The 18774-nt window shown below is 41.9% G+C and overlaps 2 protein-coding genes across 2 annotated transcripts in view; both read right to left on the minus strand.

The window, feature by feature from the left end:
- The window catches only part of prkacaa (protein kinase, cAMP-dependent, catalytic, alpha, genome duplicate a), a 20186-nt gene extending 6068 nt beyond the window's left edge, over positions 1–14118 (minus strand). Inside the window, exons 1-7 of the mRNA XM_010788300.1 lie at positions 13331–14118; positions 2880–2941; positions 2332–2460; positions 1612–1710; positions 1426–1508; positions 573–699; positions 390–485 (exon numbers count right to left, since the gene is read on the minus strand). Of these exons, the coding sequence (XP_010786602.1) occupies positions 390–485; positions 573–699; positions 1426–1508; positions 1612–1710; positions 2332–2460; positions 2880–2941; positions 13331–13376 (642 nt within the window). The 5' untranslated portion in view covers positions 13377–14118. The remainder of the gene's footprint in view (positions 1–389; positions 486–572; positions 700–1425; positions 1509–1611; positions 1711–2331; positions 2461–2879; positions 2942–13330) is intronic.
- A 664-nt stretch (positions 14119–14782) lies between these two features.
- Positions 14783–18774, minus strand: part of asf1ba (anti-silencing function 1Ba histone chaperone) — a 7380-nt gene continuing 3388 nt past the window's right edge. Inside the window, exons 3-4 of the mRNA XM_010788301.1 lie at positions 16386–16562; positions 14783–15525 (exon numbers count right to left, since the gene is read on the minus strand). Coding sequence (XP_010786603.1) covers positions 15334–15525; positions 16386–16562 — 369 coding nt within the window. The 3' untranslated portion in view covers positions 14783–15333. The remainder of the gene's footprint in view (positions 15526–16385; positions 16563–18774) is intronic.

The following is an 18774-nucleotide window of genomic DNA, read 5'->3' on the forward strand; positions in this document are numbered from 1 at the left end:
GGGGGGGGGGGGTTACCTTGGTTGGTTATTGGCTAATGGTTACACAAACCCAAAAAATCGTTATGACATCATAAAGCGGCCAACATCTGATCAGCTCATTTTCAGACAGATTTGTAAATAAATGGATCAGGACAAAAAGAGAGGGGGTCTTTTTTCATGAAACTTTCAGAATCTCTTTACACAGAGGGGACACATGTTTATGTAGAAAAGACTTGAAGAAGTGGATTTTGCTCAATAGGTGACCTTTAAAGTGTCGACAATAGCCATCACGCTGAGGAACCATAGGCAAAAAGCTGGGGACAACAAAATGGTTTCCTAACGTAGGTATATGTGGAGAACGTTCCTGTCCCTTGTGACATGGAGAGAAAGTGGCCGAGCCGAGCACTCACTTTACTGAGGATGATCTCCGGTGCCAGGTACTCTGGGGTCCCACAAAGCGTCCAGGTTCGGCCCTTCACCCGTTTTGCGAATCCAAAATCTGTTACCTGGGTACAGAAAGCATAGCTGTGAGCATGAGACCGATCAAACGTAATTATTGTTGAGGTTAAAAAAAACAGACATGCACTCCTTGCCTGTATGTAGCCTTGCTGGTCAATGAGCAGGTTCTCAGGTTTAAGGTCTCGGTAGATGAGATCCAGCGAGTGAAGGTATTCGAAGGTCAGTACAATCTGGGCTGCGTAGAAGCGCGCGTGCGGTTCACTGCAAAACACATCAGGGGTGCGATATTTACAGCGAACCAGTGATATGATTAAATATTTCAGTAGCCTAAAAGCAAAGAAAAACAGACTCAAAGACAGTTTCTTCCCCAGAGCAATCATGGCACTGAACTCTTGCACTATTACCAGCCCTCTGCAATAACCCACACATCTGCAATACTATACGCACACACATTTATTATGCTATACTAATTGAATTCTTTACTTTGTTAATATTTTATGTATGTATGAATGCTGCCTATCTCTGTGTATGCTGTCTTTTCTGAATGTTTTGATGGCACCTTGAAAAAGGAGTAGCTTTACTCTTCTCGTTGTACTTGTATAATGACAATAAATGCTTCCATTCTATTCTAAAAACAGTTATTATTAACAAAAACTGAGCACATGTTAGTCAGCGTTTCGCGTAAGACAAGATGGCACTGACATCATTAAACACTTAATGTGACTGCATCAACGTGCAATTATGTTTAGTGGGAAAGGAATGACCTAAGTGTAGCTTAATAAATAACAACGTCATCAAAATCCCTCTTTATTTTAATTAACAAATAAATAAAATAAAAGACTAACTTGAGAAGTTAACAACGACAACATTTAATTTTTCTGAGAAAGAAACAAGGAAACATTTTCGCAGGACTAGAAGACTATAGCAGTAGTCATTAACAACAACTATCCTCAAATAGTTGACAAACGCTGACAAAAATCAACTCACCTGAATCTACCGATTCTCCTTAAGTGCGAGAACATTTCTCCGCCGGGTACATACTCCATTATCATATAGAGATTACTGTTGTCCTGTAGAAAGATCAGAACAATTTTAGCTCCAAATGCAAAACGTACATGCAAATATAATGTGCTCGTTAATAGTAGATAACCAGATAAAGTGTTTAATGCATACCTTAAAAGAGTGCTCCAGTCGCACCAGAAAGGGGAAGCTGACGGCTTGCAGGATGCGTTTCTCGTTCAGTGTGTGTTCTATCTGCTTCAGCTTCACTACCTACAGGGAACAGGATGGACTCTCATTTAAAAAAAGAAGGGTGGAAAAGGTCTCATTCCACACCATTATACAAATAAAAAAAGATGATAACTTCTTGTGAAATAGTACTTTATGTTATTTGCATGTGCTAAAATGACCAAACTAGCATAAAACAACGAATCTCTCCAACAGGAGGTCTTTCAGGGAAAACACACTGGAGAGAACGTTCACGGCACTGTAGGACATTTTCACTTTGACAACAAAGTCATCTTTATGCCTCGAGATCAAAGAAACACTTGTAGAGCTACAAAAAAACATTTGATATTGTCACAGTCATGAAGCTGCTAGCCAACGTTGCATCGCACATTAGAAATAACTGAGACAATAACCCTGGTGATGTCTTTCAGTTAGGTTTCTTCGATACACTTCTGACTACAAAGTCTCCAGGCTGTCAGTGCTTATAGATTATCATTGGCTCTGTGCTCAGTAAGTGTCTTCTAAATGTATATCCAAGTCTTGGTACACTTACCTATACGATATCTACATAGAGACATTACCCTCATATCAGAAATACAAGCTGGAGCAGGTGAAGCATTTACATTGATTTACCAGGAAGCTTCTCTAAGCCTAAAAGTTATTTACCTTCTGTTTGTCAAGTATCTTCATGGCAAAATGCTGGCCCGACTCTTTGTGTTTCACCAGCATGACTCGACCAAACGACCCGGTGCCTAAGGTCTTCAAACGCTCAAAGTGGTCCAATGCCGCAGTTTGCTGAGGGGTGGGAGAGATGGCAAGAAGAGGAAAGGGTGAATGACAACATTACAGCGACATACTGTGGAAAGCCTGACTTTAGTTTCATGATACCTTCTGTCAAATAAACATCATGTCAGTAAAACGTTTTAAAGTTATTTAGAAATGTTTGAATTTGACTTGGATTCTACATTAGAGTTGATATTTCATACTAAAAACATAAATATAATGTATTTCACATTAGCCCAGCAGAGGGTGCACTGCCCCTCCAAAAATAAATAGGACTCATTCTGTTCATGGGCGGGACTATTTTTATGAGTCTGAGAGGGAACTAGTCTGTGAAAAGTTAATAAGATGCATAATCACAACATACAAACGCAATTAGCAAAAGTACAATACCACTGCAAAATAACAAGATAGTAATTCTCTTTCACTCTCACCTGTGCTGGGTTCTCCCATTTCTTCAGGAAATCTTCTTTGGCTTTGGCAAGAAACTCCTTCACTGTAATTAAATACACATGTGCATATTCATTATAGAGAGCGTATGCGTCTACAATAGGTCACCAGACATAATCACCAAGACCCAGAGAAGACCACAATGTTGTTGTTGTTGTTGTTCTTACAAAAAAGGTGTGAGGCCTTAGGGAGATGTTCCGACAGGTGAACTGAGCACGTTAAACACACCTGTATGTGCAAGCTCAATCTGGTGGTGAATCAATCTACTCGCTAAACCCACAATGTATGAGGACACAGGAAGTTCCAAACTAAATCATTTGGTCCCCCTGCAGTACCAATCAGTGGAGGGGTGCATCACATTTCTAATGCACTGCCAATCCATTTCTTTTAAATGAATGACCTTGCTGTACTCTGAGGGATAAATAATGACACGGCTTTAAATATTAATGATGCAAAGTATACTCCGAAAACCGTCAGCAAAACAGGTGTATTATCGATCTACTAGAGGACTATTACGACTCTGAAGAAGCTACGGGGAGTCGAGACACAAAGGCGTACAACAACAGTTGCTTCTGGAGTCTCGGCTTCACGGGAGAGCGGCAAAAAGAAAGTGGCGCGTGATATCTCAGCTAATGTTAGCCAGGAGGCATGTTGGAGACAGGAGGAAGGTTCAATGGGCTGCACAGGGAAAAACAAGCAAGGAGGGACGGTGCCGGAGTCAAAACCTCAACCCTATCAAGAGTTTGGGACGCTACTTTAATATTGCTTTTCATTTGAGGTGCCAATACAGCTTGACACAACTGAGCAAAAACAACCTTGGACATAAGCTGGAGGAAGCCACTGCCCCACAACACAGAACAGCAGGATCTGCACAACCTCCTTGTGAGATAATCCAAGTTGATTTCAATTAGTAAAATAATGATTTTTCTTCAGAGGAGGACTTCAGTCAGGGGTGTAGTGGACAAATACATGTGTTTATGCTAAGAGAGCAGTTGATGCTACAATGCCTTCAGAATACACCTACACATGAGAACTCTGAACACAGTTTATGACATGGCAACACAGTGCATACATGCCACTGAAGACTAACAGACATAGGCCAGTGGACTGAGTTTGACAGCTTGGCACACACACACTATCATATTATGCAGCCATTCATTTTTCTTGACCTTATCTTTATGAGGCTAATCACAGTGCTCTGTGGGAACATGTAGATAACCAGTCCTTCCCCATTCCTCCTTACTAGTTGAGGACACAAGCTGCCATAGCAGATGAATTAGGACAGCTTCTACCGTTGGCCTGGGACACACGATCTACGTTTAACAAATGGACAATATTTGTAATTGAATTACAGTAAGTAAGAGCACATGCTTAAAAAAATATGAAAACATTTTGAATGGAAGAGTTCATAAATATAAAATGAGTTCAAAGTAGAAATAGTGGATGTGTCCATCAATACTAATGTTATTAAACTAATCTATATATAAACAGCTAACAACAAACCACGTTAAGCTATTCAGGATCATTTAAAATGTACATCTGCTAAGATAATCGATGAAAAACAAAAAGCCAAGGTCAAAGCCTAAATAAAGCCACAGCCTGTCTGTAGTGAAAGAGCATGTTATCACCAACGTTAAACTAAAGGGCTTTTAGATATGTTTAAAAATTGGATAAATATTATGAAACATATAAATAGTAACTAGAAATTTCTCATGCAAATGTGTTTATCCGCTACACACATACACTTGAAAAGCTACACAAAGGCTTAATCCCCATCCACTTAATGTGATTTCCTGCAAATTCTCCAAAGACCAGCAGCTCCGACAATAGGATGGGAGAAAGCCAGCGAGAACGGCAGAGACCAAAGTTCGCATAAACAGGTCGAGAGCACTGTTGCTCCCACAGAGAGCGCTGGGGGCTGGCTGGTCAACAGGGGAGAAAACATTTCCCGTGAAAGTTACTCAACTCCCACTTCCGAGCAGCAAGAGCCACAAATGAAGCGATTACTGTCAGAAGTTGGAGCGGCTGCAGAGGAAAGACGTGAATGCTGCTGCTCAGGTAGCTGGAAGCCTAATGGCCGCATGAAAGGCTGCCTTTGAGGAATCCTATCTTGATCAAATCTCTGTCTTTTCTGAAGCTAGGCTTGTATAACTACTATGTTAATTGATTGACTCCTCAACTCTCATGTAACCCCAAATTCCTTACCATCTGGGATGACTATGGGTACCTCTGGTGCTGCAGCAGCATCTGCCGAGCGTGACCCTGATTCACTTGAGCGCGAGGATGACTCCCTCTTTCCTGCATGCCTTCTGGAGCTCTTCCTGTCACACATTAGCCCAGCAAAGTCTCCCCTGTTCTTCTTCCTTGGCCTCCTCCTCAGAGTCACTGATTCATCATGACCCTTCCTTCCCCTCTGAGAGCACTGTGGTCAGATCAGCAGCACCCCCCCTCATCCACAGAAACCAAGTGTCCCAGCCAGTGGGGAGTCTTCAGTCTTTCCTGCAACTGTCACTTCACCAAAGTTCAGAAAGTATCCACAAACATAGCATGGAGACCAGCACTGCCTCCCCCTACACTCACACAGATCAATTGGACCCTTGCTTTGCTTTGTATCAATATTTATTCTGTACACAAAGTACTCTCTGCCGTTCCCTCCCATATCAGACACAACCATACACACAGAGGCTATATATTGATCAAAACAGGGGCATAATCACCAAAGGGAGGGGCGTAAAACACCAGCTGGCATATTTATCTGACCCAGAGAGGAAGTCCTATGGAAAACTAGGCCTAAGTGAAGACCATGAGATGAACTAGATACATCAATATTCGAGAAACGTATCCTAATTAACAGAACCAATTGGATGTCACAGATGAATAGCTTTAGGAGTTGATCTGGATGTTTTCAAAAACATAAAAAGGAGACAAGCAAATGAAGAACGCTCCAACCACAGTGAAACTTTTTTTTCTTGCCTAAATGCACCAGAGAGTCTATGTAGTTCCACTGCTCCATCGATCCTACAAAAATCAATGCTACATCTGTCCCCGGGGCCCCACAGGCCAACTCTGACGCAGGAACACAGGGGTTATATTAGGGCGAACTGACCGACATTTAACTGTGAAGTGCGCCCAATTGGGTCCCAGACTACACCGGGCCATGTTCAGAGAGCATACATCCCCATGTGGGGCATAATAAATCAGTCAGAGGGCAAACAGAGATGCATGTAAACTAGAATGGCGTTTTGTGTGTGTCATGTGTGTGAAAGTGAGAAAAAATGGTTTTTATCGGCTCAATACTGACAGTAGATATTTGACTGGTGAGCAAGAAGTTACTAGAATTACCACCAACGGGAAAGTACTTGTCATTCTACTGAAATGAATGAATTGGCTAGAAAAAAATGACTGAGCAATCCAGGAGCAAAGAAACTAAATTAATTATCACATCCAGTGTTTCCGTCAGACCAGGGCTGAGAGGGCATCCACCCCGAGAGCGGGGGGGGGGTCACGTTGTGTCATGTTACTTGAATTTTGAATTGAGCCTACCCTTACAGATAATATTTCTTTACGTTACTGATGGGAATTACGGCTCTTTTTAGTGAGACGGATCATTTGGCTCGGTTCACTAATGGCGCATTTCCACTGCAGGGCCTCGCACGGCCTTGGTAGGCCAGGCCACTTTATACTGCAGGCGGAGGTGTAGGCGGAGCCGTGACATCATCTTCAATGCGAAACACAAAACCAACATCAACCGTTAGCTGTTAGCCCTCAGAGCTCACAGTTCCTCATATCTGTTCAGAAACTAGACAAAAGTTAAACAAGAAAAAAACCACAGACTGTCTGTGTCATGGCGAATACAGTCGCTGGTTTATTTATGTCTGTATAGGCCGTTGTTGTGAGTGTGGACGGTCGGAGCATATACAAAGTTAGCTTAGCCGATCTCCATTCAGAAAACACACATTTTAAAAGTTTTTTTCGCCTGCCGTCTGTCTGCAGACTTGTCAAAGCATTAATTCATGGTTTTTACTAACCGGTATCTAGTGCTGTGTACCTGGACTCACATTCAGGTTCAGGTCCGGACTCAAGTCCAGAGGTTCAGGTTCAGGTCCGGACTTATAAGTCCGGAATTGTGTCAAGTTGTGTGAGTAACTAAAGTGAACTTATTGTGAGCTAATTATCAATTGAAAATAAACTCATAATCAACTCAAATTCAAACTCGTCAGGTTTATTGTGCTCCCTTCCAACTTGTGTCTACACCATGTCTTTTCTAGAACTCTACATGTGTTACTAACTACACAACACAACTACATACATAGTGATGTACATACAAGACTCAATATGCAAGAGTACAAGTCTATGTGTTCTTGTTCAAGAACAACAGCATATTGACATTGTCTGGGTGAAGTGTTGCTCCTTCGGCAGACACTATATCACCATACATACAAAGGAGTTAGCTTAGCTACGCTACCAAATATGGCAACCAGCATCCCACGCTGTCAGTGTCCACTATGTCTAAGCCAGCTTCCCTTGACGTCACACAGATCTCGCGAGCAGTTGCGATATTTTGCGAGACTTCGTGAGCTCAGTAATGGCCGCCATATCAGGAGCCAAAACAATGTTTTTCGTCTTTTCTCAGCGCAAATTTCTCGATCTATGGAAGGTTTTAGATGGTTTAGAACACAAAGGAGAATATACGTAAGTAACGGTTCCTGACGTTCCGGTTTTAACCGGACTTGAACCGAAACCTTTTACAAGTCCAGTACCGGTTCGGCGTACCGGTACGCAGCACTACCTGTGAGTGTCTCTGACCCTCTCACTGCACAGCGATGGATGCTTCATTTGCAGTGTGAGTTGTAAAAGTATTGGGAGTTGCTATTAGTGGAGCAGTTAGTTCGATATGGGGCATGTGGGGTCATCTCAGTTTGCTTATAGTGCAGGACATGGAGCTCAGTCTTCAGGGTGCAATATGCTGCTGNTGTTCATTAAAAAGAACCTCCCACTTTTCCTTAATAAGTAGACAAGGCTGGCTTATCATAAGCTTATCTAGTTCTACATGTCTACTCTATACCCACTTTCATGAACAATTTTCATTGTGAGTTATAATTCACCATCTCAGGTTATCATTAGAGGGAAATGACAGCAGCACAGTGTTCAATATATTGTACTTTCGGTATATAAATGATACAATGTTTACTACTTTGCTTATGAGGACAGACAGCCTTATTTACAGATTCTTGAAATTCAATTGTAATTTCATTTGTAAATAGTTACATTGATGTGGATTTATCCAGTTTGCACATTTGTATGCATGCACTTATAGGTGCATTTGTTGTTGTTGAAGGCCTGGCTGTTACAGTCTTTATTTACACTGTTTTGTTGTAGGCCTACTGGCCTAGATGTTTATGCAGTTTTAAAGCACCTTGGCTTTGTTCTGAATGTACTTTGTTGTAGTTATCCTACAGAGAAAAGAAAATGCACTTGACTTGGAATTAATGTACTGTATGCATTCAAAAGTGCTGAATAAATGTTTTATGGACCCATAATAGTGATTATTATTTAAGTTAAGTTTTGCCATAATCATTTATTTTTCCATAATCAGGCAGCTGAACAACATTGGTAAAAAATGTATACATTATATATATATATATTTCTATTAATCATTTTCGGCCTTTCGGCATTCGGTTTTCGGCCGACTGTTTCCTATTTTCGGTATCGGTTTCGGCCAAGAATTTCCCATTCGGTGCACCCCTAGTGGAAATGCGCCATAAGAAGAAGAGCTCACTCTTTTTACCACAGTTTACCACGGAGCGTCAGTTTTGCCGCTGCGAATCGCATCAAAATCTTGCACTTTCCGTGTTGTCCTGTGGAAGGCACCGTGGGTCCAAGATACGAAAAACTGAAAAGAGGCCGATGTCGGGGAAACGAGCTTCAATACTCAGAAAAGAATCCCACCAGGCTCCTTTGCCCCTCCAACAGAGGATGTTTTTCTTTGGACGCCCTCGGCTCGAGTTCAGGGCATTCCGAGCTGAATAAGGGCGCTAAATGACGGCAAGACGCCCCCTGGCGGAAACACTGATCACATCACACTTTTATGTTCCATTCTCCTGTAGTCACATGCATGTGAAGAACAACTTAGATGCATGCATCCATCTGTCTCATAAATATATCTACGATAAGCTCACAAAGCGATTACAAGGTTTCCCACACAGACTTTACTTGGGCGGGCCGCCCAGGTATATTAACGGCCGCCCAAGTATATTTTGCGACCCTTTTTTTTTTTTTATCCGTCCGAGACGTTTCCCGATGGCCTTGCCTGTTAAGTGGCCTGAGGATTTTTAAATGTATTTTGTTATGTATTGTGAACGCAACGCAGCACAAATGTGGCTCTGCCTCACACAGGGTGACTGGCTGTCTACATGATGTGGCCTGCCGACATGGCCACTGTCATACAGATCATAAATCAAAGCCCTCTGTGTGTCATTCAAGCTCGGGATAACCTCAGCTCAGGTGAGGCTAAGGACTCTGAGTGTTTAGTTAACTTGGTCTAAGTTTTCAGTGGGTCTCAAACGGTTTGGTCACCATTTATGTAAACACATATTTCTATTTGAGGGGGTAGTGATTAGTCAAATATGCATGAATAAAAAAAAAAAATCGGTTAACTAGGTGAAAAAAGGTAAGATACACTTTTAAAACTTGTTGAGAGCTAAAACTAGTCTTTGCTGCTGCCTCAAAGAGGAGCAGGGAGGAGAGGGGGGAGACAGGAGGGGCTGATTCAGGAGCACAGACACACTCACAACTACAAATGAACCAAAATAAATAAATAAACAAGTTTCAGTGTTTTTTCATGAAATGGTATGTTATTGGTTATGGCAATGAGTTTATGATTATTGAAATGTATACAGTTCTGTTTCATATGGGTGTTCACTGTTCCAATAGATCTAGTCTCTTTATTTCCCCCTCAAAGTGCACCAGATCGATGCATTTAAAAAAATGCATCAATCTTACCGGAGGAGCATGCCCCCAGACCCTCCTAGAGGATTTGAGGTCCACCCCCACTTAAAATTACATGGATAGGTTCCTAAATACATTTACCATTTATTTTTTTAAATAGTAACCCATGTCCATATGTTTATTTGTGGCTAGTAGATTTAAATTATAGGGCTTTCACTATGGGCCCTGCCTGTACCTGTTTGCTCTGCCATCGCGTGAAGGGTCTGCTAACAAGCGACCAACAGAAAGGTTAATGTTAATGTTGTTGCACGTCACAAAGGCACCTCAATAAATAAATTGTTTCAGCATGAGGGTAATCTTGTGGGAGACCTCCTTTATTTTGCATGCCATTAGTATGCTATAGCTTTATTTGTTGCACAGAACAAGTGACTATCAGTGCCTCTAAATGTGACGGCAGCTTTAACATATTACCAGACACAAGGATTACTAATGCTGCTGTTGTTGCTCTGAAAATCCAAAAAGGAAACTACTTTTCCTGAACTCAATTTTGCCTCTCGGGATTGTTCCCTGGAAGCATGTAAACTTGCCAACTCAGTGCGGTAAGCTTATCGGATGTGGCCGATTGGCATTGCAAAAGTAAGGTCCCCTGGTAATCAGTACGGGCTTTTAACAAAGTCACTTTAACTGGAGGAAGTGATGAGCGATCCAAACACAAAACGGCCCCTGTTACGAAAACCAGCTGCGTGCAGAGCAGGGGCAGGACATGGAGCAGAGATATTTATAGATAGTGGGAGTTGCACTTTGACAGGGTGCCACCTCATTATATGAGGTTCATTTCAAAACACAAAAGATTCAATACAACAATCCTTCATGTCATAACATGGCGCCAGAATGGGATGGGTCATAACAGTATAGTGCTTAAATGATTAAAAAGTGAAGTTCAGTAACAGATTTCCAGGCTTTCAAACACCAATAGCCCTACAAGTGAGAAGGACAATAAAACCAGAGCTTAGACAAAACATTAAGTACACACGGGTTAGATAAGGTTCGTTATTACAATGTCTAACAGATTTAGGCTAACAATGTTATGCTGTGTAACGTAACCCCCAAATTCACAATAACTGAGAAATGCTTTCCTTTGAACTGCAACTGAAAAAACTGTAGGCCATAGAGACAAACAACAGGCTGCTCCGTGTGTCTATTTGTATTAAAGATCTCTCCACCAATGCCAACAGACACTCAACTCACCAGGTCAAGATATGCATTTCGTTACATTCATAAGAAAAACACAGTTCGATATTTTTTTGTAAACCATACGAGAAAGCTCAGCCTGTGACTGGCTATAAGCAAGCAGGACAAAGCTTGGACTACAGCTCCATTGCTAACCCATACTCCTGTCCGTGTCCACAATGAAAACTCACGCCAACAGCAAGCCTCTAGCTCCTCCTGTGGTTGGTAATGTCTGCCTTCTCCACTGCCCGTGTCTCCTAGGCCGGGCCCGGCTCGGTGAAAAAGCCTTCCTGCCAGCCTGTGAATAACAGACATCCTACAAGGCAGGAGGAAACCAGCTGATAGCCAGAAAATAATCTCAAAACTGTAGTATGTCCGGAGGTTCTTACAAGCTGGAAATCCAGAATACGTATCACCAACAGCCTCTTAACGGTCAAAACATCAAGCTATCCTGGTTAGCTGTGTTTAGTTTATAGAGAGGCGATGACCAACTGTGAAAAGCCTGGGCTGGACCTTCCTTGCTCCTTCACTTCCTGTTGCAGTTCACTGAGTGTCTGTCCGCCCTGCTTCCTCCTACGGGCCAGATATCAGCTTTACTTGTGCAGCGGCTCTGTGCTCGTACTCTGCAGCCTGGGAACTTCAGGGGAAAGAGACCCTGCACACCAGCGCAAGCTATCAACACTCTCTCTTTCAATAGAAACCAAAACAAGCTGCCATGTTCTCCTTAATTTCATGCTGCTCTGTGGAAAATTACACTCCTGTGTGTGGGCTCTGTGCCCCTGGTCTCCACCTGTCTCTGGGGATCAGGGTGGATCCTCGGCGATCGGGTTGATAAGGATGTGAAGCATGACATGTAAACACATTTCCCTAACCAAGTAATCCCCTAATTCACATTTCTATTAAAAAAAACAAATCTCTGTGCTCTGGAAAGTCCTTGTTAGGGAGTTTTCTATTGGTGGGTTAACATTACAGAGGGACTGGAGGCCATTCTTCACACGTACTCTCTACTAGCAACAAGGGGCTGACACTCATTTTGCAGATACCTGTTCAGACTTTGCACACTTGAGCGTTATTTATGGTGTCATGGATCAAACATAAAACGGTGTCCTCCCAAATCTTATCCAAGGTCTGTGAACCTTAATTGGAAACACTATTTAAAGCACTTTTATTAGTTAATAAGTGGGTTAAAGAATTAGGATTACAATTTCCCTCAATCAGTAAGGAACCTGAGGATCATATTGTAGTAGATAAGAGTATCTATTTATGTTATATCTTATATAAATAGATCTAATGAAGGTCATCAACAAAATAAAAAGTTCTAAAAGGGGCAATGGTCCACACAATAATTGGCGTAGAATCTTGTCCTCTCCAAACATGCACGCACAAACACAAACAGTGAAACATACAAGTCCTTGTTCTAAATGCTGCTCATCACATGATATTCAAGAGACTCCTGAACTCCTAAGTTTCTGCCTGGAGAGGATCACCCTCATGCATCATATGACCCCATCTTGGTGGCTTTTTCCTTCTCTGAAAACAACCATCCCCTCATTGTTAAAGTAACCTGCGGGAATCAATGCTCGGGTCCACTTTATATTAACAAGATCCCATCATTTACACACACATGTCAAATATTTGCATTCTAACTTTCTTTAATATCTGCATTTCTTAACATTTAATGTATGTATGCACTAAGTATTATTCTGCCCTGAATGGATTATCAAAACCGCACAAGAGGACTCCAAACAATGTTACTGCAGGCTTTCATAACCTTTTGATAGGAGGAAATAAAAACATCTGAAACACGTGAACCACACAGAAACCTATGACTGTTGTATAAGGCCAGTTGTTGTCATCCCCATCGGTTCCTCTGAATATAACCTGGGGCTTTGAATCACGAGCTTTCCCACAAAATCAGTGGAGAGAATGGATAACATCCTCTGCTGTTCAGTTGAAATGATCATGGTGTCACAGCTTGTTTGAAGTGTATATATGGAAGTCTATGGCCTCGGGTATCTTTTATGATGTTCCATCTGAAGTTGACAACCCAGGAAAGTTTAGCATATTGTCATTATTAGATCAGGGGGGTCGAATATAATGTGGTGTCAGTGTGGAGGGTCTTTGGGCCTTGATGTATTGTACAGGTGATAAGTTGTATTTCAGTCCCATTATGGGAAACAGGAAATAACAATACAGGCAAACGATCCAGGCAGCATGATCTAGCTAGCTTCTGCATCTACGGGTAAAGGGTACTCACCGCTCTCCATCTCATTGCCCTTCTTTGCGGTGGGCGTGTTGCCCATGATGAAGGCTGATGGTGGGCTCCCTGGGTTCGGGCTGAGTGCTCCTCTGCAAGTGGTTGAGTGTTGCTACACCGCTAACGCTGTCGCTGGGCTCAATGACGCTGACAGCTAGCTACTAGCTAACAGCAATCATTATTGGACTGTGTGTAAATCAATGTCTTCCAATACCCCTCCTTAGGGAGTTCGGAAACTCAACCCGAGCGAGTATATCAAAGTCTGAAGCTAACGCTGTAGGCTGGCTAGGCTAGCACACAAGCTAACTCTAGCAACCAGTGGATGTTAGCCTCGGAGTGTTGGCTCGTCAATTTCCAAGCGAGCAGTGGCAAATCAAGATGTCACTCGACTGTCCTTTATTTCCAGTGATAGCTTGGTTTATCCAGAATCGAGTCCGTGCCGTTAGACAGATCGTCAAAAGTCGTTTTCCGTCTATCGTACGAGCAAGCTAGCGTTAGCTTTTAGCGTCACTCGCAGTCGTATCCTGGCCTGAACTAACCAGGTGCTATCTCTGTGAAGGCAGGCCTTTTCAGTTGAGACGTGAATAACAAAAGTGGTGTCCAGGTTAGTCGTTTTTTCTGCTGTTGGATATTTCAATTGTATTTATCTCCATTCGTTTCTAAACCAGGCATCAAGTGCAATGGTTTCCATGGACCGACCATCTGATAGTCGATTCCTAAGATCAACAGACCCCTTCCATTAATCTTCAGACCGCAAGGGAAACTCCAGTCATCCATCCACTGGGTCCCGCCTACCACTGGCTCTGATTGGCTCATTGCACATACACTTACATGAGAGACGTCGCAATTCAGATGCTGATTGGAGGAGCGTCAATACATCCAATCATTGCATTGATGCGATTCGTCCATCAAATTATTTTGTCCCGCCTCCCGGACTTGCTTGCAGCCAATACGCCCATAACTATGACTGTTTTTTTTCCCGTTTTGCTTTAAATGATCAGCTGTTTGTATTTATAAGACCGAGTTTCTTGCAGGGCACAAATCATCCGCTTTAGCATCTTGCAATAATAAGCCTACTTGCACAGCAGTATTTAACAAAGTCTGTTCTGTAGCTTAGCCACCCCTTTTACCCGAGCGATCTGTGATTGGGTGTGACGTTAACACAGGCTATTTTTAGTCAAATGGGAAAATATAAGAGGATGCACACAGTGATATTCGTTTTAGAGAGTTGCCACTCTGTTGTGGTTAAAACAATCATGTTAAAACTGTAATTGCTTCTTTGTGACATTCTTAACAAGAACAAAAGAGAAAACATTTGTTTTCAGCACAGGCACATTTAAAAAGGAGCAATATTCTTCCCCTGGTTGTTTAATCAAAACGAAATAAGTAAAGACAAAAAAATAAGAGAAATAAGAATAACATCTTACTATTACAGACATTCGTACACAGATAGATAACAACATCAATTTTTATTTAGAACATAAAGTTGGAAACAAAACAAAAAAACATGGAAAAGTAATGTATCCCATTCAAAACTCCCAAAGAAAAAGGTTTAAGTGCAAAATAAATTTGAACCCAAATATAATGGCAGATTATCACATTCCTATACAGCAATAACACTGCGTTTTATAGCTTGAGCTCTGAAATCCTCCCAAACTGGTACAAATCAGTTCTGCATCTACAAGAGGAAGGAAGGTGAATCACACATCGGCTTTCAGTTCAGCTAATGTCAGTCACCCTTTTCCCTCCCATGAGTTAAATAATGTTTTAAATGTTATGGTAAGAACATTTCACATATATAAGTGATGCTCATACCAGTAAGATGTTCTTGATCCTCCTTAAAACAAACAATCATCTGAATCCCAAGATGAGAGTTACGTTTTGACAAGCTTCAGGTAAATAAGGAAAGCTGCAAGGCAAAGATGTCTTTACATCCACACTTGAATGTCCATAGGCATTCTTCAGAAGATCTTGGTATTAACTTTGGTATTAACTTTGGGGCTCTATAAGCAGTCCATGGAGTTATCTGGTAGTATCCCTAAAGGGGGGGCCTTGCCCGGGAGACATGATGGTGGGAGCATGGAGTTTGATGAGGGATCCACATTTTCACAGTCCTCCATCCGCTCTGCACAGCCTTCCCAGTTTATATGGAATCTCGTCACACGTGGGTTCGATGCCAGAATGTTTCTCTGAAGCTGAAAAAGAAAAATAGATATACATTTTGTAAATATTTAAATTACTTGTGAATATTAATATGTTTTCTATGAGAAACTGACAAGAGATTTTAGACAGTAAAACCATATCTAAGTTGGGTCACAGCACAGTACAGAATGTGCAAATCACCAGTGGGAGTAGGAAAGATATAAATTGTCTGCCTACACAATTTACAACTTAAATGGGAACAATCTGACAGCAATTGGAAAACCTTTCCCCAGAAGCCTTAATCTTAATCCATTAGCTGCATGTACTTTTCGCTAATGAGCACACTGCACACTCATGAGACATCACCACACTTCGTTTGGCATCCAGCCTCAAGTACAGAAAAGGTGAACTCTGTTGATAAGATCGGTACAAAGGTGCCAAATGGTTTTCATTCAAAGACTCAGTGGCCTGTCACTGAAGAACATTGCTTGCAGTAGTAACATTTCTGCTTAACTAGTTATATAACAGAGGGAATTTGATAGGATTACTAGTCAATTTTTAAGGATCAAAAATTATGTTACAAAGTACAGGCTGAACAGAAAGAAAAGCCTCACTTCTGCAGAGTATGTGTGCACCATGCTGCCTTCTTATTATATTTTAAAGGTTAATATAGAAAAAAAAGTACATTGAATGATGTACTGTATACGGTATTTCATCTAATGTTTGTACATATTTTTGAGTTCACTTTTTCCCCCACCCAGAATTATTTTAAAACTGCTTTTCAACCAGAAATTACATTACACATTCAAGTTGATGAAAGATCGTTATCCAAAGTATTATTTCATATAACAAATAAGCATTAAACAGTCATATTAAAAACAGAACTTTATCCAGAGTCAACCATTTGTCTGACCTGTGTGTAGTTTGGCTTGATCGGTGGATTTTCACGAAGATCTGGTTCTGTGTATTCATTGTTCACATAGTAACCAATGCGGATGAACTCCTGTCCACGGTATGTGCATGTGATCAGGACTACAGTCACACCAACAGCATCACTTTCAGGAATCAGTCCAGTGTTTGGGGCGTCAGCCTGTTAAAAGGAACACAACAAGTAGTTGTGTAAAATACAAGGCAACATTTTGGTGTACAATGCTTTGAGGAATTGAATTGTCCACTGGACAAGTGGGGACTATGGCGACAGGGTTGTGATATGATAAGTAGACTTGCACTATTTGTCAATAAAAGGATTAGAACATGGTTTACCTAAATCAGAATATGGGCATTTAACTGCTTGCAAAAAACGTATAGATGAATCAATAGTTACAGATTATGCAGTGAAACTACATAATGTAAATAAAGGTCCAGATAAATCTACAGTGAGCTAAAACCGTCATGATTTTATGACTATCCAATAGGGCTGCACGATATTGAAAAAAACTGACATTGTAATTTTTTCCCCGCTGCGATATATATTGCGGTTTTTTAAACTATATTTAACCGGATGAAGGTAATGTCCTCCTGTGCCTCGCTCATTTTTTACCGGTGTTTTGATGGTCTGCAAACTGGCGGGGCGAGGCCTGCTGTGTCTGATCAAGAATGATTGTGATTGGTGGTTTCGCTGTGCATGCAGAGCATGCATGTCACTCACTCAAGTACCCTTGACAGGAGAGCCGCGCAAGTTTTCCTTTTGTAGCAAGCAGCAAAATAATTGTAACATGACGTGTTTGAGTTGATTTACCTACTGAAGCGCTGAGCCTGTTTTTCAGGTCTCAGGCTCGAAAATGACATTCCCAGAACAAATGACCATATCTTCCCTTCTAAAAGGGTTGAATTAATAATCTTTTTTCTCAAAGTAATGATAAACCTGTGAGTTGGATGTAGAAAAGTCAGAATCAATAAAGATCTTTTTATTTTAATGAAAATTCAGATTGAACATTCTTTCTTCTTTTTACTTTTATACCTCATTAACACCAACGCAACTCCGGTTCAAGCTCCGTGCTAGAGCTTTTCAGGTTCAGAACCGGTTCTTCGGTTTAGCTCCGACTCTTTTCACACTGCCCAGAGTCCGACTGGTGCTGCGTCATTGCTTCACCGTTTGCTTCATGACGTAACCGTTCGCGTGCCTGCTTCATAAAGCCAAACCGTGCGTAAACCCCTCACAGCTCACACCGACAACAACAACAATGGCCGATTGTGCTCCAGCTTCCTCTCTACCTCTTCGGAAGACCAGATTCCCAGTAGGTAGCTGGTCTCTTCAGTGATACCGATAAATACATGGGGGGGGGCGGGGGGGGGGGGGGGGGGGGGGAAAGAATAATTAAGAAAAAGTTTGTTGGAACTGTCCAGTCTCTACCTTTCTTCTGTTTGAACCCTTTAGTTCTGGACCGAACTATGAAGTCCTCTTTACGGACAGCGAAGGGCGCGGTACGTCGTCTCGCCAGGTGAACACAGTAGGAACGACCTGGCTGGACACGTCTTGTAAAGTTGCGACCCTGTCGGTTGTTTTGAATGCAATCTTCAACTCCCGGAGGTAACCACCGATGCATGTTGTTATGTACCCTCTACACCTAAAAACCTGAGCAAATTCGGGTTTATATTCAAGGGGGTACTTCAGGACTGTGAGCATGCACATCTAAAGACCGTGTGGGTATAGGAACGACACTAGTGCGGAACGAGGAGATGTCCACCCCTACGTCTCTAAGATGCTACCGTTTCGTCCTCTAGGACTTTCCTCTGTCAAAGTCCGCTAGATCAGGAGGAGAGTAGCAACCATTCTTACGAAAGACGATAAACGCAAACATATAAAAATAATATAAGTACATTATAAAACGCATAGGATTAACATAAAAACGAACATTAGTCCAACTCTGTTGTGAGGGCTACTCTTTGTGTTTCTCCTCCTGCCCGGTAGAACGTCCCGTTGCCCTTCGGTCGTCGCTCTCACTGTAGTTCTCGGGCACTAACGAGTCTTCCTTACTACCCTACCGCGATCTATCGATTTGGCCGTGTACCGGATGACAGCAACAGACCAGTTTTCACCGAAAGTTACGTAATTTTGCGCTATTTTTGCGACAAAACTTCAAATTAGGTATCCAATTAGGTTACACAGACACAGGAAAAAACTTAAGGCCAAGTAAAGCCCGGGGTTTTAATAACAGGCCGGCTTCGTTTTCGTGGTGTATGCAGTGGCGAATGCAGCTCGTCCACGTCCCCGTCCCCCGCCTTAGTATGAGGACGAGCTGTTGTTTTTCGGCCGCAAAATAGGTCCCAAACAGTGTTGGCTACCTCTTTGAATTGTTCGT

The sequence above is a fragment of the Notothenia coriiceps genome, unplaced genomic scaffold, assembly GCF_000735185.1.
Source record: "Notothenia coriiceps isolate Sejong01 unplaced genomic scaffold, NC01 NC01_scaffold00031847, whole genome shotgun sequence".
NCBI lineage: Eukaryota > Metazoa > Chordata > Actinopteri > Perciformes > Nototheniidae > Notothenia > Notothenia coriiceps.